The sequence below is a fragment of the Echeneis naucrates genome, chromosome 16 (genome assembly GCF_900963305.1).
Source record: "Echeneis naucrates chromosome 16, fEcheNa1.1, whole genome shotgun sequence".
NCBI lineage: Eukaryota > Metazoa > Chordata > Actinopteri > Carangiformes > Echeneidae > Echeneis > Echeneis naucrates.
In genome coordinates, this window is record NC_042526.1 from 24381175 (window position 1) to 24406739 (window position 25565).

Consider the following 25565-nt stretch of genomic DNA (forward strand, 5'->3'; position numbering starts at 1 on the left):
AAAAAAAAAAAAAGCAGCATGTAAAAACAACAATTACAAACTTTATATTATATAAATCGGTTGTGTTACCATGAGTTTGCATACCACAATCTGTTCCATGCCCGACAATTTAAAACTAGGGCTGTCAAATGATTGAAATTTTTAATAAGATTAATTGCATAGTTGGGGCAAAAAGACGGATGAAATGAGGCATTATATATACTTAAAATGAGTTGATTTAAAGTAAAGAACAGATGTGGTGTCCAGATGGCAATATATAAATAAAAAAAACAAAAATTTCCCATCAAGAAAGATAGGGGTATTTGCATTTACAGCACAAGCACACTGTACAGCACATTAATCATTTTAATTTGGCTGTCATGTTTCTATCATTTTGAAAAGCCAAAATGTAACTAACAATTTAAATTCAATCAATTGTTCAGCCCTAATGTGAACTAATCACTTGTATATGTTATATTGAGGTTTATCAAATGTCATATCCTATCCAGCCTTTTGGTCGTGACAAAGATACAAAGAAAGCATCATGCTCATTTGTGAACATTATCTTCTCTACTGAAACACAACAAAGAAAAAAACATGGTGCTTTGCGGCTCGCAGACACTCCACTGATTTGTCTCCACAGGAATCGCTGTGATCTGAGCAGTGAGGACCTGAACCGTCAGTGGTGTAAACCAGAACCTGTCCTCAGTCCAACCATCTACCACACCAAGGGCTTCCTCTATTACCTGAACAGTATTGGACGAACTCCACTGGTGAGATGTTTTTCATTCATCTACTCTGGAGGTCCAAATGTGTAACATGTTCCTCTCAAAAGGTGGTCTAGTTATGGTCTGAATTGGTGACACATTTCTGGTGGTCTGGTTCTGGACTGACACCAGACTCAGACCAGACCAAATGGGACTAGCCTGAGACCTGCATGCAAGCAGATTGCGTCAAGACTGAGACCAGATTGGGTTAGGTTGAGAACTGAAATGTGAATCATCAGATTACTCTGGTGTTTGTGTGTATGCTGAGTTTAAAGTTTTTCTTGTCTGCCCCTGTCCAGGTTTTCTGTGACTACCACGGCCATTCAAGAAAGAAAAATGTCTTCCTATATGGCTGCAGCGTGAAAGAGACTCTCTGGCAGTCAGGCTCTGATATAAACACGACAGGACTAAAAGAGGACCCGGGATACAGGGTGAGATGTGATATACTCAGAACCAGCTCAGTTTCAAACACTCTTTTTTACAGTTAAAACTCTGAGAACACTGAATACATGTCTGCAAATGCTTAGCGCAGTGGGTTGCCAATATGTACCGACCTACCAACCTACTTGCCTACCTAACTACCGATCTAATTACTTATCCACCTACGCATCTACCTGCTTACCTGCTTAACAACATAGCTACTTTCTAACCCACCCACCTACTTACTGTCAGGCCGTGACTCAGACAGGACTCAGAGGTTTTGCAAGACAGTGACTTTTATTCGTGACAGCAATGATCTCAGAAGCCAGTGATAAACCAACAGGGCTATGAAACATTAACTTTATGGGGAGAACAAAAATCGCTCGCGAAGGAGGTTGCTAACGCTACACTAGAGAAACCAAAAGGGGAAACCAAAAAACACACCATAGGGAAGAAAAAACCTGACCAATAAAACAAAAAAAAAACTCACTTGCACTACTAAGCGGAGGATCAAAGGTAATTCTATAAAACGTTACCGAAACTCAAAATCACTCTTATCAAGGAAAACACAAAAGCTATGAACAATAACCTATCCATAAAGAAGCTACAAACAAAAAGTCACTCATACAGAGAATACACAAAAGGCTATGGAAAAGAGTTAAACTAAGGTATGGAAATTACAAACAAAAATTCACTCAATTGAGGACTGTGGGACATGAATCGGCAACACACTGGCACAAGACAAGGGGAAGCCAGACTATTTAAGATCTGGGGGGAAATGGGGAACAGGTGGAAACAATGGTGATCAGGGAGACGCACAGGATACATGAGGAAGGGCAAGTGTTCTGAAACGAGAGGAGAGTTAGGAATTTCAAAATAAAACAGGAAATGACAAGACAAAATAAAACCAAGACAAGACAACCTCACCACGGTGTGACACCTACTTGATAACACATCTACTTTCCTACACACCTACAGTGGTCTATTAGATTGTGGACTAGATTTGGAAAATCTGTACCAGCGTCACATTGGGGGAGGAGCAAATAGTTGTGGGATAAGTCACAGTAGGTTGGTTGTCCGACAACGCCACCTTGGATTGTAAAATACTAGGAGCTCTAAATCATTACTCAATATACCAGGTTCTCACAGGGAGAGCAGTGTGTGGCAGCCCAAAGAACAATTTATTTTTCTTTCCCAGGCAGTTCGATACCAAAATGATTTTACAAAAATAAAAGGTCTGAATGACCGTGGGACTAAAATATTTTAAGACCCAAAAATAAAACCCATAACAAAGTAAACATACTGGAGACTGGTGTGCTGGAATGGCAATGAATCATTAAAAGAGTCCCAGGAAATAACAAGAATAAAATATGTCAAATAAGTCTAACAATGGAGAGCTAAAATAGGATACTGCAATGTCCTATGGACATTGGACTGGCTCGGGGTCCACGGCAAGGGAGAAATCTTCTCTGCAACTCAGCTCCAGGACATGCCTCCTCAGTGCACCTGTCAGCGAAAAAGCCTGGCCAGTGTGTTGCTCACAAAACACCACAGAGGACTGTAGTATCTACACAACTACCGTTGCTACTAAACTTTTAGCTGTAGGTCAGGAACTTCCAGGTAACCCAACACTAGTAACGTCACATACGTTGTATCAATGGGCTGCAGTACTCACTCTTACCTGCCGAGGCTCCAGCCTCCACCCAGCAACCGCAAATCTCAATTTCTGGCTTCCTCTCGACCAGTGTCCAGTGGCTCGTCCAACAGCTTTATCCAGGCCAGCAACAGCGGTAGTGTTGTAAAGTCAGAGACTGCCATTCCCACTTATATATTTCAAGCCACACGTTCAGTTATGTTTTGATTTTATTATTTTTTTTATTATTTTCTGTTTATCTTGTGTATTTTTCCTCATTCTACTCATTACCATGGTTTTATGTGGCAGTATGTACACCCTGGTCTTTGGGTTCAGAAATCACTATTACTTTGTTACATCCACATGGTCAACACCAAGGGTTAGGGTTAGGGTTAGTCAGTGGTTGAGTTTGTAAGTTGTCCATACAAAGAGTTGTATTGGGTTAGGGTTAGGGTTAGTTGTATTGCTAAAGTGAGTTGTATTGCTAAAAATATGAAGAATACTTACCTTGTGTGTGTTCATAGTGTACTTGATGTTTTTAAATGGTTTTCTTGGATTATGGTCACTTGAATTGCAGGTGAGCTTGTGTATCAGGCCTTCACTAGGGAGAGTTGGCTTGATCCAGCACAGAAAGGCCCTGGCTGAGGGAGTTTTACTCATTATTGTCTCTGACAGTGGAGAGAGAAGAGCTCTGCCCATATATGGCACGAGAGTCTGCTTATGCTCTATGCTGTTTGCTTGATTTAAAGCCTGTAAGCCTGTATTTTTATTTTTGCAACTTTTGGTTTGCCTTGTTCTGTACACCCAGCCCTCATCCAAAGGAACTCTTTTACAAGTAATATGTTTCTCTGGCTCCTCACTGCCTCATGTGATGTCCTCAGCCCCTTCAAAATTACCTGCAGTTCCAAATCTCCTCACCCACTGGCTTTCTCAGCACCCGCCCCCAACTCCCCATTAGCCGAGTCGCTGTCAGTCTTAATGTTCAATCGGGCAATTGTCCAATTCCATCTCCTATGGTGTACACTATGGCAGGAACTGCACACACAACCTGTACAGCCTGCAATCAGCTCAAACAATCAAAATAAACTACAGCAACCAATATACATGCAAAACATCCATCCAGCCATCCATCTTCTTCCACTTAATCCGGGTTTGGTTTGTGGGGGTAGCAGCTTCAACAGTGAGCCCCAGACTTCCTTTTCCCTTGTGACATTGACCAGTTCTGACTGGGGAATTAGGGTTAGGGTTAGGCATTCCCAGGGCAGAGAGATATAATCTCTCCACCTGGTCCTTGGTCTGCCCAGGCCTCCTCCCAGCTGGACATGCCTGGAACACCTCCCAAGGGAGGCGCTCAGGAGGCATCCTAACCAGATGTCCAAACCACCCCAGCTGGCTCCTCTCAACGCAAAGGAGCAGCGACTCAACTCTGAGTTCCCCTCGGATGACCAAGCTCCTCACCCTATCTCTAATGGAGAGGCTGGCCACCCTTCTGAGGAAGCTCATTTCGGTTGCTTGTATTCGCAATCTTATTCTTTCGGTCATGACCCAGTTCTCATGACCATAGGTAAGGGTAGGAACAAAGATTCAGTTTCAGTGCATTCCTGTGTACAGTCTTTTCCCTTTCTCAAATTCCCTTTCTCTGGCTGCACTTTATACACCACCCGTTCCAACACAACATGGGGCTCTGGCTGCCAGCCTGGATCTAGTTCACCCTGGCCCCGCCTGTTCCTGTCCCTCACCCATGCCCTTTAGCACTGTGGGCTGTGTTGTTGTAAGTCTGGACTAACTCCGGGATGTATTCTGGCCAGCGATGTTGTCTTTCTGCTTCTACGGAGCGGAGCACGATAAATAGGGTCTCATTCATCAGTTCAACGATACCATTGCTGGCAGGATGATAAGGGGTTGTCGACTCAAAGTTAGCCCCTCTGTCTGAATGTAACCTGGCTGGGCAGCCAAAAGTCTGTATTACCTGTGACCTCAGAGCCTGGACAGTTGTTTGAGCTGTCTGATCTTTAGATATAAGGCGTAAACAAATCTGTCATAACCAGAATGTTGTGATATCTATCAGTGGTTTGGCAAGTGAAAGGAAATCTAGGCTTACAACTTCAAGGGATATGACACTGTAATAGGATGAAGCAGGGCCCTAGGCTCAACCCCATTCTGCAGGCTACAAGCAACACAACCCTGATAAAACAGGCGCACAAGACACAAGTGCAGGGTTCAGGTGCAACAATAAGGTTTATTGTTTACTTCCAAACCCTGGCTATGAAAAATATCAAAAATATAATCACTCAACTAAAAGACACAATAGGCTATTAAAAGGTTTATCAATAAATGAAAACCAGTCCACCTCCACGGACGGAAACAAGAACTAGAAAGTAAAAAGGCAGAATCGACAAAATACACTCCTAAAGAACCGGAGGCACCAGTCTATTAACTTGTTCATGCAGAGGCAGTTTTTGGCGATTTCCGCCTGTTTTTGTATCACTGCAATTAAAGCTTTATAACTACAAAAATACTAATCCCATAAATATGGCTGATGGCTTAAATGAAAGAAGATATTTGTCCCTTTACATCAAATATTGAATTGAGTCATTCCATAAAAAATGGGGCTAGTGAAAATACAATATTTTGAGTTTGAAATTTTGTGTGAAAACAGTGATATTTCAAAATCTTAGTTATAAAACAGACTGAAATACATATATGGTTCACACACCCCCTATCCACACGTGTACCAAATTTTAGGTTGATTGGTAAAAACTATAGTGCCTCAGTAGTTTTACCTAACAGTGTCCCTTGGTGATCTCCAGTGTGCCAAACCTATCCAAAATGGTCCAATTTGTTTAAAATGGACACGACAAGATTTCAGTGAGATTTTTTTTATTTTTTTTACAGATAACCTTTTGGGGCCAATCACAAACATGAACACCAGTTACATAAGTAAAATGCCAATTAAAACTTTCGTTTATGGGGATGAATATATGTTGTGCAAAACCTATCCAAACACAAATTTGACCTATTTTTGCCTGTTTTATGTTCTTATTTTGAAGCTTTATGACTCCAGAAGTAAACCCAAAACTATCGGTGATGGATTAAATTAACAAAGACCTTTAAAATATGAATTTATGAAATTTCATGTATTGTCTTTTGTTATTTACTTTCATTATTACATTACAACTTGGGGCAGTAAAAACACACTTTTTGTGGAGATGTCTATTGTTTACTTGTTGACACTGGGAGGAAAGGCAACAAAGGGACCAGCTGGTTGTAGACACATTCAATCTATTCGTCCCCACTTTACAACATTTGCAGCACCTCCATCGCACCCTATTCGCCGTGTTGATGTAAAAGAGTGGCAAACTTCTCCACGACAATAACAAAAATGACGGTGAAAATGATCAAATACCGTGTTAAAGGGAAATTCAGGCCGGCAGCATTGACTGTGTGCATCACTGTGTGTGTCACTGCGTGTATGTGTGTCTCGTGTGCCTCACCTCTGGTTACGCAGGGCTTATTTGGGGTGAAAAATTTATACATCAGGTGATACCTTTGGGTCTCTACGATTTGTCATCAATGTGACTTTGATTGACAGCAGACCCTACCTGCGCGTAAAAGATGCGCAGTCTGACAGACCTTTAAATTAGCATTAGCACAGAGGGGAAAGATGACAAAGCGTCCGGTTAGCTGGACACGATGGATAAAAATTCTGTTTTCTAGTTTGCTCTGTTTGTGTTGTCACGTCCTGTTTTATTTTGAAAGTCTTGTTCTGGTTCTGTTTCCCTCCTGTGGTTGCCTTCCTTGCCATAATGTGGTTCACCTGTTTCTTGTTTAGTTCACTGTGTATTTACGTCCTGTTTTCTGTTTAGTCCGCGTCAGATCTTTGTCCCTTTTTTTTTTTTTTCTTTTTTTGTGATCAGGCTTGTGAAAAACTTTATTGGGATAAAAACTACTGTTTTTGTTTCTATGACAGTATACAGTTTTTTTTGGTGGTGAAAGAAACGGTTTAAAGATGGCGCACATATGTTTACACTCCCTTTCTTGTTGACGTGACGTCGCTTGTTGTCTTGCCGTCATCTTCTATTGTTCGAGACATTTTCAGTAACTATGATAAAACCGTAGCACCTAGAAACTTAAATTTTTTTTTGCATGTTGCCGAAAGTGTCCTAAAAATCTCAGCATTGAAATTTATATGAAACCATGCCTACTTTCATTGTATAAAGGACACCTTTCGTGTGTTAAATAGTTTGGGACAGATGATGGAACCACCTCAATTGGCTCTTTTCCATGCAAAGGAGCAGCAGGTCTACTCCCTGAAATTCTCCCAGATGACTGAGCTTCTCACCATACCTCTAAGGGAGACTCCAGCCACCCTGAGAAACCCGGAGAAAACCCATTTCAGCCGCCTGTATGATTTTGTGAGTGAGTGCTTCAGGTCTAAGGCCAGGCCAAAAGGACCCCATCATCAAAGAGCAACAATGCGATGCTCCGGCTACCAACCTGCAACCCCTTCTCAACATGGCTGCCAGTCAAAATCCTGTCCGTGAATATCACAAACAGGATTAATTAATGCTGAATGCAACAATTAAAATATTCCGTCCTTTTTATTAGTTTCATTCCACTATGATATGCATAACGTAATTTATGAGCTTAATTGTTTTAATTTATTTATATGGGTGGATTTCTCAAAGTCTGATGAAAATTTCATTTGAATTGCCTCACTGGAAATAAATTTACTGAAGAAAATGAGATGTACTTGGCATTTCCTTCGCTATACCTATGAACGTGCCTGGCTCATGACCCACAATCTATGTAATACATGAATTACACTCCTGTTCTCATTCACAATTTTAAAACTCAAGAGCAGACTCAAGTTTTATGAAACTCACATCACCCAGCAAGACAGTGCTAGAAAATCAAACCTAGATACTAGCACTATAGAAGCTACTGCATATTTGATGGAGTTTTATGTCCAAACAAATGAACACTTTACTGATTATATATATATATATATATGGGGAAATGATATATATATATATATCATGCAAACCCTTCAAATTGAGACAACATATTATTTAAGTGATAAAATATACTATCAATTTCAACATTGTTTTTGCAGCTTGAAATATTGCGTGTGGTAATGCATGGGTAAGAGAAGGTTCTACTGAAAAATTAGTGGCTTGTTAAAGAAAATAAGAAATGATCGTGAACTACTTCATATTTGGGTCTGTCAAAAGTTTTTAAAAATTAACTGTGGATGTGAACTAGTAATTTTTTTTCATTCTGTGTGAGATGAACTTTGAGCTATTTGTTTTGAAGTGTGAACTGGCAGAACACTGCTTAACTTACTGTCTAGCTACATATCCGCAAGCGTACAGTCCTGCCTACCGACCTACCTACTTGCTTGCCTATCCATAAAATATAGATTTTGGGTTAGTATTGCCCACTAACCTATGACTACTCCGCTATCTACCTAATAACACCTATCTATTAACTACCTGCCAAAGCAAAACAACCTACCTAACAAATCCACTTTCTTAGCCACCCATTTATCTATCTCCACTAACCTAACTACCTTCCCACTAATATGACTACCTATGTACCCACCAACTGCTCTGTCCATCTACCTACATGAGCTACCTGCCTATATTCTAACTTACGCTGTTACCAACTTATGACCTACCTACCCACTTACCTAACTATATACCTATCTACAATTTACATAACTGCCTACCTGTTTCGCCAGCTTATTCACCTACCTACCAAACTACCTACCTACTATTTTTGTCTCTGTAGACCATTCCAAAGACCCTGGACCGTATCGCTCCGGCTTTTTCATTCAACAGCTGCAACTATTTGGTAACAACAGCAATGATGACAATGATACATTTCATTGATGAATCACCATTGATTGATGAATCTTTAGAATTATATATTTTTTTTATTATTTACAATAATCATTTGACTGTTTTCATAACCAGTGTCTTCATCATCATAGTTTTTGTTCTACAGCTTATCATCATGCTCTTCGTCCTCCTCACTTTCATCATTATCTCTATTGTCATATCTTCATCATTCCCGCCACCCTCAGTGTTATCACCATAAGTTATCATCGTCCTCATGATGTTGTCACATGACTGATATAAGACCCTGTTTGATTTTTTACAGCACAAATCATGTAATATGAAATATGGATTGCTTCCATGTTTAGGTGGAGAAGTCTCGCTCTGCCACAGCCAGGGTGGTGGTATGGAGGGAGATGGGTGTACTCAGGAGTTATACCATGGAGAGCACCTACAACGGCTGTGACCAAGGCATATACAAGGTGAGACACTGTGAGCTGGTCCACACTCATGAGACTTTTTCCTTGGGTGGTAAACTGAGACAACATGAACACAAGATGAGGCTCCAACATTAACATCCTCCAATTTGACCACATTAGGGCCTGCAGATGGGGACCCAAGAGCTGCAAGAGATGGGGATGAAGTTCTGCCAGAGTCTCTTGTCTGTGACCAGAGACATGAAGACTCTTTACAGCAGGTCTCTGGTCAACTGCCTTGATTTGGGTCACAAAATCCTGGACCACAAGTCTCACAAGTAAGATGCAGTCCTGACCAGATGGCTCCTGATGCAGAAACTGAAATAATATCGTGGGATTTGAAGTAAAAAACTGGAGTAACTTGACTAGTGTACCTTCACTTGAATAGGAAGAAATTTTCAAAGGACTCCAGTGTGAAAGATAAAACAAAGATACATCTATTACAAGGTTTTGCAGTGTCTTATTACAGTCTTATTAGAGTATTCAAAAAGCTGTCTGGCTCAGTCCTCAATTCAGCCTAAACTGCTTGATACACGTTTATGTGTTCAAGAGACCTACTCCCATAAAGGACAGAAATATAAAATGACTAAGGGAAAGTTTCAGAACACCACATCAACCAAAACATGAATGATAAAAAATTTATATATTTTACTTATTATTCAATGAAACTAATTAAGTCATGCATTCATTCATCTTCTACTGCTTATCCATTTCTGGGGAGGTTGGAAGGGGCTGCTGGAGCTATTCTCAGCTCATATTGGGCAAGGATGGCGTATACCCTGAACAGGTGGCCATTCTATCGCAGAGGGTAAGGTAAGACATATAGAAATAGACAGAGACAAACATGCACACAAAGTCACACTCAGACCTACAGACAATTTCGAGTCACCAGTTAACCTAAGCATGCATGTCTTTGGATGGAGAGAGGAAACCGGAGTAGCCATGGGAAACCCACACAAATATGGGGAAAACATGCAAACTCCAGAAAGACAGGCCCCAGGCATGGGAACCATTGTTGTAGAGCAACAAGACTAACCACTTAGCCGCTGTGCTGCCCAATTACACAAAGGTTAAAAAAAAAGGCTATAGGGCCAAAAGCTTGTATCACAATTCTTTACATTTATGTGAAGGAAGCCAGCTGGACTCCAGCCTGGTACTAATAGAGACGGAGGATCCATTGTAGGCTGCCCTTTGCTTTGTATTAAATTCAGTAGTTCGTAATTATTTCACCTGTAGGTAATCTGGTTAATGAATTGTATTTATTATTAAATATTTGTGTTATTTAAATATAATAATTACAATAATATCAATGACAATAAATCAAATTAAATAACATCAAGCCAGGTTCATTTATATAGCGACAAATCATAACAAAGTTACATCTAGGCACTTCACATATAGAGCAGGTCGAGACGGAACTCTATTGAATTATTTAGCGAGACCCAACAAATCCCTCCATGAGCAAGCACTTGGCAACAGTGACAAGGAAAAACTTCCTTTAAGAGGCAGAAACCTCGAGCAGAACCAGGCTCGGGCGGGGCGGCCATCTGCCTGAACCGATGTTGGGTTGAGAGAGAGAGAATGAGAGCAGGAGGAGGGGATATTCAATACAGGTGTAGGCAGGAAGATGATGCTGCCTGAAGTTCATGGAAATTATGCTGTATGGATTTCATAGAGATATGGGAGCAGCAGGCGTTGCAGGAACATGGGGTGGCAATGAGTCACCACCTGCAGGATGAGGACAGGGAGAGAGAGGAGAGGAACTGGGAGAGACAGAGACTTTGGGAGAACATTCTTAGTAAATAGTTACACATGGTTAGAACTGGGAGAAGCAGGGTTATTGAGAGAGAGAGAGAAAGAGAGAGAGAGAGAACAGGAACCTGATAGCTGAATTATCTGCCTCCTGATTTACTCTTTAAGACTCGAGGAACCACAAATAAAGTTACATCCAGAGAGCAAAGTGACCTACTGGGACAATAAGGAACTATGAGCTCTTGGCCATCAAGAGCTTTGTACATTAGAAGGATTTTGTATTATTTTCTGAATTTTACTGGAAGCCAATGAAAAGCTAGCATAGGAGAAATTTCATCTCTTTTATGCAGCAGTATTCTGAATCAACTGAAGGCTTTTCAGGATTGTTGGGACAATGAATTATAGTAGTCTAGTCCAGATGTAACAAATGAATGAATAAGCTTTTCTGCATCCTCTTGAAACAGAATGTTCTTGATCTTTGCAATATTGCATAGGTGAAAGAAGGCTGTCCTAGAGGCTTGTTTTATATGAGACTAAGCTGATGTTAAACAGGACATAAACCAGGAGCGAGAGAGGGTAATGATGACCTTGTGCAGGATTTGGGTAGCTCTCAATTTGAGCCCACAACAGGTTCACAGTTGGAAGAAAAGGTTTAGGCAGCATCTTCAAGTGTTACTGGCAGTGAAGGACACGACGGCGCTAATAACTGTCATGGTTGTATGCAGGGGTGATGACCCAAATGCAGGAGCAGGCGGAAGCCGAGTTAAGGTGATGGTGAATGTTTTAATGAGAACTGAAGACTTTGAACAGACACGAACAGGACTGACTACACTAGAAAAATACACATACCTAGCAGGGCTCTCCAGAATACAAGGATTACAGACTCTTCAGAAAACAGGACAAGAACAGGCTCTCCAACAGAGCGAAACAGAACACAACAAAGGATCCAACGAGGACTGGACAGAAACCAAGACTTAAATACAAACTGAACTCAACGAGACAACAAGGGGCAGGCAGGGAGCGGATTGTTGTGTAGGCATAAGAGGAGGGAGACACTAAGACACAGGTGAAACACATCAGGGCAGGGAAGGCAATGAACAAGTGGGAACTTGACAGGACAAGGGAAGAGACAAGGACAAAATAAATCAGGAACTGACAACCAAAATCAAACTGAGTAAAAAACAGAAACTAACTGACACTGACAGAAAGTTGACTGACCCTGACAATAACCAGGTGTCAGTGTTCCTTTTGGAAATGTCGCTGATGGAAACAGTCTGTTTCAGAGTCTCCCTCCATCTCCTCTCCTTGCGCTATTATTTATTAATTAGAGGAGAGTTATCATTTCATAGATGTTACTTAAAAAACTTAGCCAAAGTAAGGGACTTGTAATAAATTCATTTGTGAATGTACTGAAGAGATGAGTTAGTTTGGATGGATCGGATGAAAGGAAACGCTTTTGTCTCAAAAAGCACATCACAAATTTGAGAAAAGACTCATAAATTAAGACAGCAAGAAAGTGCTAGAAAGTAATATGATTGCTGTTATTTTATATTCAGTTGTTCCCTGAATGTTGGGCATTTTCATTATTTTAAGATTTTGTAAATCATACATTTGTTCTTGACTTGAGAAGATTCATATGTTCACTTATAATGTTTTATTTGGTTTTGTTTCAAAATTTAATAGATGAATTTCCAAAAGATTTATAGGTATAATGAGTATGAAGTTGCACTTGCACACAGTTGCATTTGACCCTAACTATGTGTGACCTGGTGATACTCAATGCACAACACCCAGAATAATCTAGAACCAGAGACTGCTGTACAAAAAATATATATTTTATTTACTATTCATAAAAGTTAAATTAACAAATACAGAAAATCATTCATGTGGGGCTAAAGGGGAGGGGAGTTAGTATAGAGTTATACCTAAAAGGACTTAAATTGTCACAGATAGGCAAATAATGAATAAACCACCTCATCACACTGAATTCATACCACATCAAAACTCACTTTGCATATTCACAGCACGCTAAGGTGACTTAAACCACATACAAGTGCACAAATGCAAAATGACTATGTTGCAAGGTACCATTCCATCAACCTGCCTAGGGACTGCAGGTGGAAAACCTGGCACAATGCATGTTCTCTTGTTGTACAAGATTAATGTTTTATTTTGCATTGTCCCTGTTTTAAAAATAAATACAATTAAGATTACTCTGTGGCCTCCCCTTAAATAAAAGAGAAAAGCCCCCAAACCAAAATAAACTGGCCCGTATAAATCAATTATTAGTTAAAGGTATATTGAATATGATTAGTCGGGGAAAAAGCAGTGTTTGGCTCCTCTAATGGTGTGTCTCCTTGCAAACTAAAAGAAACAGGTATTGTATACAGGTATCAGTATACAAAAGGAAACTTTTCAGGTATTTTACCAAAAGAAAAAAAACAATATAACAAAAAAATAATACATCTTGTTAGACTGGAAACTACAAAAAAAAAAAAAAAACACACTTTCCTATTCATTTGAGTGAGAAAGTGTGTCCAAACTTTTGGCCTGTACTGTACCTTGATTTTGGCTGATGCACCTAAGCAATCACTCCAAGTTTTATTCCCTCACCAAGCATGAAGAATCTAACAAATGATACAGTTTTTAAACATTATTATCAAATCTTTAACACTGGGAGCTAAGAGAAATACTTCAGATTCACTTTAAAGATCATTCTTTTAACCTTTTAAAAAAAATGATGGTAATGACGGTGATATTACCCAATGAAACACCAAACAAAGGCTGGTCTCAGTGCAGAAAGACCCAGGTGAGCAATGCATCCTATTTATAGACTCTGCCCCTTTTCCTGCTGACTTCTTGCTACCTCCCCCTTCCACATTTTCTCCCACTTTGAAAGGTCACCTACCCAGTGACAAATAAAACAAGATAAATTAAACTCCACATTGATTTTAAACCCATGAACTGAATACTGTTTAAACTGGCTGGCTAGGTGCCTGAGAAACATTATGGTCACTGCTACTGCTGTTATTTTCAAGTGGTCTATATATGGATTGCGGAAGGTTAAATAAGTTGGTGTGGTGGCCTGCCATAGTCCTCACAAGAACGGGGGGACTCATCAGGTAACAGGTTTGCTAGGGGGTGGAATGTAACTGTAATGGTGGCTGTAATGTAACTAGTGGGCATTCAGGTTGCAAATTGACAGAGTGGGTTGGCAGTTGGGAGTTTACAGAGTTTTTACAGAGTTTGAAGGCTGTATATCACTTTCATCTTCTGGCATATCAATGGCATATCAATTTTCCCCTCCTTGCGGCAAACTATGCAGTTCAGTTGAAAGAGAGTCCGGTGTGTCAACAATGGCAGTAGGTGATAGAACTTTAAGCTCAGTCCTGCTTATAATTTTCTCTGGCCCGGCTCCATTCCTGGGTTGGATTTGATAAACCCTTCCTTTGTCATCCAAACAGACAGACATAATTTGTGTGGCCCCAGAGTGGATGGTTCTTTCGCAATACAAGGGTTCCTGGTGCCACTTTCTCTGTTACATTTGGGGTCAGTTGTCTACTTCTACATTCAGCTTCCAATCTTAGCTGGTCCTTGGTGTGAGAGTATGGAGTTTTTAGGTGGTTCTGATGCTCTACTACCCAGTCGTGAGTAGAGCATGGGGCCTGAGTTGTGGTCTGTGGTAGCAAGCCTGAGTTGTGGTCTGTGGTGGCAAGCAAAAAATAAACAGGTAGCTTAGCTTTTTGTTCAAACATTAACTCACATGGGGAGTAGCTAGTAGAAGGATGTTCCTTTGGGTTGTATGCAAAAAGGATCTGTGGCAGGTACTGCAGCCATTTCCTTTTCTTTTCAGGTGGGAGGCTGCGAAGTAGATCATGCAAGGTAGGTATGGTTGAATCTCTCAAACTGCCCATTACCCACAGGGTGATATGGTGTGGTGCGACTCTTTTCAATGCCATATATTTTACATAACTGTTATAGCAGGCAAGCAAGCTAGGCACAGACAATTGTTGCTTTTTAACACAGAGATCTTCTGGGCTCTTCACAACCAGTACCCCCATCCAGGGGAGGGTCTTACTCAGGACATTGACATCAAGTTTCAAGTAACCTATATAGGGGATTCCCAATCCATTTGCAGCCTTCAACTGCAGCCAGTTCCATTGTCACAACTTATCTTTGCCTTGTGACTGAAAGTGGTCTATAAAGAACTCCTCTGTAATAGTGGGGGCTGTGGACCCAATTGAGCTTCCCACTGCCTTTTGTAGTCTCTGCCCCTTTTCCTGCTGATTTCCTGCTACCTCCCCCTTCCTCATATGTCCACCTCCAATTCTGAGGTGCCTTGGTCAAAATGAATGACAGGAGTATCTGACACGTAAATCCATAGCATGCCTGTTGTTTCAGAGTCATAAAGTATAGTACTTATCTTTGTGCTTTAACAATAATCAAAAGGGTACACCTTTGGTCTCCCATCATATCCACTGTCATCAGCACAAATTATGTGTCCCTAAATATTAAAATCCACCATCCCATTTTACAACTCGAGTACTGGTGACACCATCTATCTCCCATCTACAATGCTGCCCTTCAACCATACCCAGGAGAATCAGCAACTCAGCCTCCAACAATGGCTGCCCAAAACTGACCTCATGTAACTCAAATGACCTCAGGACTGTCGTTCACCAGTGGGCTCACATGACTCTGAATGACGGTTGTTCACTGGAGGCCTCACAGGACTAACAATGAACACGTGTGCAAAAAAGGTTGGATATACGCACGATTATAATGATGTCCTGTTAGAGATGTCCAATATATGGGACTAAAGAACATTCATCAATCTTATGCCATGTCAGAGTGTAGTATATGAAGAACACACCCTGTAAATATCATAAATCTGATGATGTTTGTGTTATTATGATGTACTGTGTTTAGGCGGTAGTGCTCTATGTGTGACTCAGTGTTAACACACAGAGGTGTTCAGTCGTGGGAGTCTAATCATGTACAAAATTTAGGGCAGTTTGGACAATGTACAAGGAATTCTTTAATAGTGACACATTGAAATTACATACATTGTCCGATCGGCCCCAAATTTCATACACATGCTCCAGATCCCGCATCATATTTCATTTGTACAGGAATGCATGTCAAAAACGGACTCAACAGCGCTACTTTGCAAATTTAGAAAGTCAAGCCTCTTGCTCCAGGTTGACGTACATCAATGAAAATTGGTACACGTATGTAACCTGGCAAGCGGCACAAACAAGTCTCAAGGACCCATATTCTCATTCAAACAGGAAGTCAGCCATTTTCATTTGAAATTTCAATTTTTGGGATATTTGGGTGATTTCTAAATGACTTCATATTTGCTTAGTATTAAAGTAGGTCTAGATTCACCACACATGAGCAAAGTCCCACGATGAAACGTCCATGTGTCAGTACTGACTCACACACATAGCACCACCTCCTGGACACAGGGGATCAGCCTCATTATGCAAACATTGTCCGATTTGTATGATATTCACAGGACATGGTTTCCACACTTTACACTTCCACATTATGTAAAACTGAAGGGTGGTCTCTTGCACCATATAGAGGAGACTCACAATATTTTGCATGCACGCCACTTACAACAAAAGTTTTAACGCATATGCATGGGGGCAAGTCCAGGGGCCTCCAAATTGCATAGGTGTGCGAGAGCCTGATCATCACTGCTTGCCGCTTAAATATGGATTAAATTTGTAGGAGTAGTATCCATCTATGAGGCAGGGTTCTTGAAAGTGACTGCCTGTGACCAGTTTAACAGCTCTAAGTCTGACTCAATATAAATACATGATAGTGCTCAGAGTAGGATTCTGATCATGCGTGGTGAATTTAAACCTGATTGGACGAAGTATACTGGATCCACAAAGAGTGTCCATAGGTTTGAGTGGGTGTTTGTCTCTGTCTGTCTCTGTGTTGGCCCCGGATGGACTGGTGACCTGTCTAGGCTGTACCCCGCCCTCGCCCAATGTGAGCTGGGATTGGCTACAGCACCCCCTTTGATCTGGAAACAGATAAGCGGTAGAAGATTAATGATTGGAAAAAAAAATAAATAAATAAATACATTTTGGATTCTCATTTGAATATGAAAGGAACAAATGATGCATGAATAAAAACAAAACGTTCAGTTTTCTGTTTTCTTAATGCTCAAAATCAGGGCTCATAATGACTAGGAATTTCTCTTTGTTAAAAAGTGAGCTAATAAACTATCTTCAGGACCAGCTTGTCATTTGTGGTGAAATCACCACAGTGGTGGAGAAGACAGGTGAGGAACCACACAGCCATAGTCATCTGAGAGTCTTAACAACATTACCACACATCTAAATAAATTGCATATATGATGGTTAAAAAATCCCCAGGTCAGACAGTTAACATAGTGTTTGTGCTCAAAGACGAGATTGGATTTCTTTAAAAAAAAAAAAAATCCTCCTCTACCTGTACTGCTGTCTTTATGGATCAATAGATCCTTATTTATGCTATGTATAGTTTACAGATTTATTAGGGACCAAGCTCCAGAGGTTTTAAAACCCTGGAGTTTGGATCCTGAACAAAAGCATTTACAGTCTCTCAGCTGAATAGCCTATGTATTGAGCTCTTGCTGTGCAGATTGAGGACGGGGCTAAGTGGTCGCTCCTTTCCTGGTTTTTTGTTGTTGTTTTTTTTTTTTTACTTTCACCCTCTGCCTACTGTCTTTGCTTATGCAAATGATATTTATGTTTTTGGGAGTATGTTCTTTTACATTGTCATTGCATGAACCTTGGATCTGATTCTGCCACATTGATGGCCTGTTTTACACTCTGGGGTTAGGGTTAGCACCCTGAGACCAGTTTCTGAGGGGTTACTGAAAGCTGTCTGCAGGTGATGGTTCTGATTATCTCATGATAAACACAATCTGGGGGTGGGGGTTGTGCTCTTGGGAGGTGATGACTGTTGTTTTTCTTTTGTGAGAGTAATTCCCCTCACAATTTATTAATAGGGGGATTAATAGAGACTTGAAAGAACAAACCTCTTTTCCTCCTCTGATAATCTCCTTTACTCCTTCCCCAACCCTCTCCTCCTCCACTCTTCCTCCTCTGTTCTACTCCTATCCTGCTATCTTCTACTCTTTTCCTCTCTTCTTTCCTGTGCCTCTCCTCCCACCCCCTGTCCTCTTCTGCAGCTGTTTTGAGGATGATGAGCCTCCTTGTGTGGAGCAAATTGAATTTTCCTCTGACTCTCCTGGACTCCAAGACATTGATCTGGACTCAGATATCAACATCAATATGTCCATTGCTGATGAAGAGTAGGCTGATGAAGGTAGCACAGGCTGGTTGCAGCACTCCAATCTGAAGAGCTGCCTGTTCCCTCACCAGATCAGTCACCCATTGATATGCCCTGAAGAAAACAAACAGGCGTACCATGGAAAGAGCTCCAGTAGGATGGATGTTCAGTAGGTCGGACTCTGTTCCAAGTGGTCAAACCCTATCCCCTGAGGGCAGACCCTGATGACACAAATTGTCTCCCACGGTCAGGCCTTGTCCTCTATGATACCTTTTTCTCCAGTGTCAGTCTCTTCCTATGGCCTCACAGCTCACAATGTGCTTCAGTCATGTGATCGTGGGCGTATGATAAGGTCACCTGAGGCTGACTGTGATCTGGTGGTTGGTCCAGTTCGACAACTGAACATCAGATCCCTCTGGCCCATATAAAGACTGAGCCTGACTTTGGAGAACTGAGAATCCACACAAGCCTTGTTTCTGTTCACTGTCATAGGAGGACAATCACTCAAGGAGGAAGTGTCAGCTTTGTGTGTCCTGACAAAACTGTGTGGGTGCATGTGTCAACATTAATACATAATCTCAACCAGTATTTTCATGCAAGAGGCAATAAATCACCTTAATGACTGTCACCATGACAACACATAGAGCTGCTACGTCAACTTCTTCACCTGATGATGTGATGAGTGGGTCAGACTTCTATTTTCTGAGTAATGGGGAAAAATACATCTCTGGCACTAAAGATGCACCCTTGTCTAGATTTGACACTTTGTCGCCAACAGGATGAAAACGTAATGGGAATGAGAACACACACAATAAACACAAAACATACCCATTCTTAAATAATTTGATTATAACAATGATTCCAAATTTTCTGCAGTTTCTCAATCAGTTTTAGGCCCCCGCCCCAATGAACGTCATGGCAACAGCAAACATTTTTTCAAGCATGATGAATACAGTAAAAGCAAAACACACCCTGAACTTACCATAATAATTGAGGAAGTTATTTGTGAAAAAATATGTAGTGTAGGATGGTCCTGAGTGTGACAGCTTTGTGTGGCAGTTGTGTTATGATGTAGATTTTCTAGGATTTGCAGTGACATATTAAATGTATTGGTTTTTGTGAAGTTCATTTGTCTTCCTTTGGGTAACACTTAGACTGTTTCCAATTCATGAATGTGTTGCTGTTCATGTTCAATTGTGTTTAACATCAGCAGGTCACTCCCCCTGGTGAGGAAGACTAACATGCAATGATGAAGGATCTGAAGAGAGACTGGTCTTCATGTCTCTGAGAGCATCTCACTTTAACAGACATGAATGAAAGATATTCAGATGATGAGGGATGATCTTGTACTCTGAATTCCAACACACATACTGTGGTCAGCAGTTTTGATTACTCATCTCTGGTAGCTGCACACACAACCTCACAATTTACTGTCTGTTTCCTCTGCTGCCTCCCCAGTTGTCCCTTGATCAAATCAGTGATTAAATGTTTTAATAACTATTTGTTTTTATAATAAGAGAAAACAAAGAAGACTTTGCATATTTCAGTCAATGTAAAAAAGTACATAAATAAATTAGGAATATATGAGAGATTATCTTTTCAATTAAATTTGAAAATAGATTATTTCTAGTGCATTGTTTGAAATGCGGGCGGTATTTGCATGTTCTCCCCATGCCTGCGTGGGTTTCCTCCCACCATTGGTGACCTCCATAGGTCTGAGTGTGAGTGTGAGTGGCTGCTTGTCTCTGCATGTTGGCCCTGCAATGGACTAGCGACCTGTCCAGGGTGTGCTCCACCCTTGACCAGTGTGAGCTGGGATAGGCTCCAGCACCACCCACCACCTGGAAACGGATAAGCAGTTGAAGATAAATGAATGAATGAATGTTTGAGATGCACCAGAGCTGACAGTCAAACCATGTCATTGAGGAGCAGATGATCCAGTTTTAAATTTGATTAAACATGATTATTTTAAATCATATTACAGATGTCAGTGCTGGAGACAAGGCGATCTTCTTTCTAAGGTGAGTTTTGTCGTCACAGAGCAAAAGTCTAAAAAATAAAACTTGAAAACTTCAAACTTCTTTTTCTTTAAACAAAAACAGTAGCATTTCACACAGCTCAAGATGCTTCTGGTCCCCGCATCCTCTGCAATTTATGCAATACAAATCAGTTCTTATTGTGCACAATTTACAAAGTGTTTGTTTTCTCATACCTGAAGCACATAAGACTGCACTCATGATATACTTCTCGTGCTCATGACTTTTGTTAGGCAAAGAGATGGCAGCCTCGGGGCCCTACGGCAGACAGTTTAGTTTGGTCTTACAGGCCCCTGTACCTGGGTCTTGTCTGTGGTGATGGGTCTATTGAAGCTCTGTTCCCTGATGGCCACTGTGGGTCAGATGCTGACTAGTGTGCACTTCACCAGTGTCCTCCGGTGGGGGGATTGCTTAGCTCCCGGGTGGGTCTCTTTGGCTGAGGGGGTGCCTCTGCCTCGTCTGATGGGTTTGGGGTTTTTTGGTGGCAGTGGTGTTGGTAGAATGGGTGGTTGATTGGGGGTTGCTGGGACCCTGAAGGCCCTCCTGTCCCGCTCCCACATGTGTTTGCATGGGCAGTTGAGTAGGTGCTACACCTTACCACTTGGCTGTGGTGGCTATCTCGGTTTGGCGCCTCTTCTGCTCCTGCATGCTGGGTGGTCGGCCTGGGGAGCCTGAGCCCCTGACCTGACTCTGAGCCTTGGTAATGGTCTCACTCATATTTAGGGAATGGCCACATACATGCGCGCTTTCACTTGCCAGGTTTTGTTAGGCCACATCATAAAGAATTGATGAATACTGCAAAAATAGGCCAAGCTGTTCTTCAGTCTATCACTACATACCCTATCTTTGACTTAGCTCCACTGTTGGGACACCTTCACCTATCTGGACTCCCACCTCTCCAAAGACCTACACAGAAACACTCTCACAATCTTGAGTGATATGACAGGAAAAGCACAGGATCCTTCACTCCACTAGTTCCTCCCAGCCCTGGGTGCTTCCTTTCCCCTGTCCATTCTTCTTGAGCTTGTCTATCTTTTGCTCCACCCTTAATTCACTGTAGTGAAGCACTGCCCTCCCTGCGCCACAAAGGTCATATCACTCAATAAAAAATCAACAAACTAACTTCCAGGAGGGACTGGTGATAGTCACACACATGCACTGAAATAATAAAATATTTAGCTGCAAGAATAAGTGCATTGATAAGTGCATTGATTTCATAAAAAAATTGACAAACCTTGTGGTGTTAAACTATGAGGACAAATGCAGACGAATAAAGATAAATGAAGGGCATCCAACATAAAAATGCGGCCAGCAGGAACCTGACTTGTCTTTGTGACCCCAAACAGGGAAAAGCCAAAAGAGGGGAGAAAAAAATTTATTGTTGAATGTACAACTTCAGGACAGGGTTAGGATCAGGGGAGTACTTCATTGTGATGAAAAGTACTTTGAATACTTACACAGGCCTACGTCTAAAAGCAAGTACTCATAGTTTAACTTAGCTACTTTCACTTTTATTGATGTAAGTGTAGCCAGGCAGTCCGAACAGCCATTCTAGTATCAGAATATCTATGTTCTTAGTTTTGATGGTTTGCCGTCACCTACTGGTGAGGCTGAGCAATGCGCAATGGGAGCGCATTCATTACTTGTCTCTAAAGTAAAAAAAGTAGCAAGGTTACATTATCAGTTTTATGTCTGTGGAAGGAGAAGTCATCTGACGCCACAGAGTTGCCAAGCCATCTGAGCAACATGGTTGTTGAGTATCCCGGTGAGTTAGCTGTTAGCAAACCCAGTGAATTAGCACATTGAATTAGTAACCTGGTGACATTACGAATGTGTTAAGTGTTAAATTGAATATGTTTAATACTGTGGGAAAAGAAGTGCTAAATAGGACTGTTGGTCAGCTAATTCAGCTAGCCTGAGCATACACGGTTAATGTTATGTGGTAAATGCATTGGTGGAATATATTCTTTGTAAGCTATTTTATTAAGCTTGGTATAAAATGCAGAGTTAAAGCATGTTAAGTGTAATGTTATTATGTGTAATATGAGGGATTGTGTGATACTGTGTGAAGTTCTGAGAGGAAAAAAGAGAGACAACACACAATGTGGACTTTTTGATAAAGACAATTATTAAATTTTCCCTGCACATTTTGTGCAGGCTGATTTTTTGTTGAGCTGCTCTGCAGACTGGGTTGAGTTGCACAAGCTGCCTCCACTCCGCTGCCTTCTGGGATTCACCTCATCATTACCCTTCATCACGGCTCACTGAATCTTCAGTTATCATTTCCACCATCTTCAGTCCTCATCTCCTCTACTCACCTCATAGTCTCCCTCATCTGTAACCAGGATGGGCAGACTTTCTCATAAAGGGTGGTAGGAAACTGTAGTGGCACTCAAAATAAAGAAAAAAAAAAACAAAACAAAAACAAACTGATTATTCAACCAAAGCTGTGAATGTTTCAGAGACTGATTGATTCATACTCACTTGTGTACATTTTTTGTTTATTGAGATCTCAATTATAATTTTTTTTATTTTTCTTTGTTGTTTGTTTTGGTTGGGTCCCAACCAACATTCAGTTCTACATTGAACATACTGTGTTGAATGCAAGCGCATAACTAAATTTCATGGCAAATTTTGAATAATTTAGTTGCCATATTTGATCGGTATTGATGATTTAACTTTTAATTGGGTCAGATATGTGAATTTCGGTCATGCCCAGCTGTTCTCAGCCAATCTGACCACATGCTCAGGACGCAGGTATGCTGAACTGTCAACTGATCACCAACAGGCTAGGGAGGTAGGTGGATAGACTCAGAATGCCCAAGTCTATCGTGACAGTCTGCTGAAACCAATGCTCAGTGCTCTAACCATGACTCAGTTTTGCCTTGTGGATGGGTGAAATCTCAAAACCCCGGATATTGTAGAACTGTCTTAGATGACATGCCAATGCAACATTGCATGGAAATTGGGGACAGTGGAGTTCTGGAGTGGTAATCTGAGGTGGTGATTCCTCAGAAAGATTGACCAGAGTGTGTGTTCCAACTATATAGGGATCGTACTCCTTAACCTTCCTGGAAAAATCCATGCCAGGCTGCTGGAGAGGATAGGCCATTCCCAGATTCAGGAGGAACAATGTTGTTCTTGTTTAAGTTGTGGAATACTGGAACAGCTCTATAACCTCACAAGGGGGCCTGGGGGTGGGAGTTTGATCAACTATCTATTTGTGCTTTGTTGAACTTGAAGCTTCCACTGTGTCGCTCAGGGTAGCCCCTGGGAGGTTTTCCAGGAATATGAGTGAAGTGGTAGATGGATAGACAGATCCAGGTATCATATCACTACAGTGATATGGGCACTAAAGTGTTCCATGTGATGAAGATTTTTAGTTCTATTCGTGCCAAAGAAGCTAGTGGTTCCACTGATTTCATTGAGTAATGCTTATGTTGGGAAGGTTTCCATCAGAGTGTGAAGCAGTTGGGATGAGAATCAGCACCAGTGTGAGATAATTGTCCTCAGTCGGAAACAGATGGAGTGCCTGCTCTGGGTTGGTGGGGAGTGGCTGCCCCAAGTGGAAGAGTTGGAGTATCTTGAGGTATTGTGTGGCGAACAGGGATGGGTAGATGGACAGATTTGCACTGATGTGGACACTGTACTGTTCCATTGTGCTTAAGATTTGTCACAACTCTGGGTAGTGACCAAAAAAACAAGGTTGCAATACAAGTGACTGAAATGAGCCTCCTCCATAGTGTTGCCAGGTTCAGCCTGTAGGCCTCAAAGTAGACTACAGTAAGAAATGACCCATTTCAGGATGCAAAACCCAGGATTTAATCTCAATTTTCCTGAATAGCTCCAAATCCTGCATTCTTGTACAGGCCCCTGGTCTCAACCAAACTCTTTCTAGAAATAGTTGTGTTGGGTTGATATTGTGTAAAAAGACGCACAGACATGAATCTTCTTCATAATAAAGAAGCTTAATTTTCATCACACATAGGAACTACATGGTAATGGTTGAAAAAGTCATTTTAATTTTCCATATAAACATTAGTATTGGACAAATAATCTCAAGTACACTTTTTACATCATTAAAATCTAACTACACAAAGTGAACCAACATAATAGCTGTAAACAGCTGAGCAGGGACAAGGACTAATCCTAACTCTCCAGCACAAGCCATCTTCATACACTGAGCCACTTTTTACAGGGTGGAGGAGGAACCAGGACTTGTGTGGAAAATTAGGCTGTTCTGTGCTTCTCATCCATGTCCTGTGAAGCACACATTTGGAATCATTTGTCACGTGTCCTGTGTTTCCTCTGTCATGATGAAACTGATCTCAACACTTTGGCACTCAGGGATAAAAGACACTGTCAGAGATTTGTCAACATGTATATATATAAATCTGGTCAGTCATCAGCTGACTGACCATTTGGTTATAGTTCTTGCTAATGTGACCTCATCATCAGTGCTGTAGACAGAAGGTTTGTGTGTTCAGTTTGTGTTTATAACATAGTTGTCAGTCACTGAGCTATTAACTCTGTTAGTGATACATCTAGCGTAAGATCCATCATCTAAGGTCCATCATCAACTAAGTCTGTTGTCATGTCAAGATGTATGATGCTGAGCATCTGATGTGACAAACGCAAACTAACAACAATTCACACAGCTGAAGGTGTCATGTTACCCCGATGAAACTGAATTCACATGTTCAGAAGACACACCCATGACTGACTGAGTCCCTCCATTCAGCACATGAAATGCACCATGGGTTTAGTCTCCTGGGAAACTAGTCCTGACTGAATATCATCATCTGACAGCCCATACTGGAATGGTTTAGTAATAAGACATGAAACAAACAAACACACACACTTCTCCACTCGGCAGTTCCTCAGTCAGTTAGGTTTCTATGGAATCAGAATAGTCTCATAATGAATGAACTCTCACAGGGCTTTTCACAAATGCACATGCTTTGTTTCGTAGTTGTATTTCGGACTTCACAAATGTGATTTTGAGGCACACTTGTAATATATATTCACGGAGCATACAAATCAATGAATGTGCGTTTTGTGAACTCTGTACGCAGAATTTTGAGACTGGCCTCACGTTGCAGGTCAACCAACATCACAATTAGCTGATAAAGCTATCAATCAAATGTATTGTTTTCAGCCAATTGCATGGAGAGTCTTAAACAACCTCAACCTGTCAGCAGCATTTGTCTGACTATCCCCTCATTGTAAATCATGTAATGTCATTGAATTATGTCATTGTCCTGCTTAGCAAAGTCAAATGTTTGAATGAACATATAATATGTGACCGTTTGTTACGACGATGGTCGTTAGGGCAACGGTTTAAGTGTGAAGAAATGTAAGGGGCC

General features: G+C 41.1%; 1 protein-coding gene across 1 annotated transcript in view; it reads left to right on the top strand.

Moving 5' to 3' along the window:
• agbl1 (AGBL carboxypeptidase 1) overlaps nucleotides 1-18862 on the top strand; it is a 115229-nt gene extending 96367 nt beyond the window's left edge. The window contains exons 21-26 of the mRNA XM_029523189.1: nucleotides 623-752; nucleotides 1046-1177; nucleotides 8593-8655; nucleotides 9008-9121; nucleotides 9239-9393; nucleotides 18063-18862. Of these exons, the coding sequence (XP_029379049.1) occupies nucleotides 623-752; nucleotides 1046-1177; nucleotides 8593-8655; nucleotides 9008-9121; nucleotides 9239-9393; nucleotides 18063-18189 (721 nt within the window). The 3' untranslated portion in view covers nucleotides 18190-18862. The remainder of the gene's footprint in view (nucleotides 1-622; nucleotides 753-1045; nucleotides 1178-8592; nucleotides 8656-9007; nucleotides 9122-9238; nucleotides 9394-18062) is intronic.
• The last annotated feature ends 6703 nt before the right edge of the window (nucleotides 18863-25565 follow it).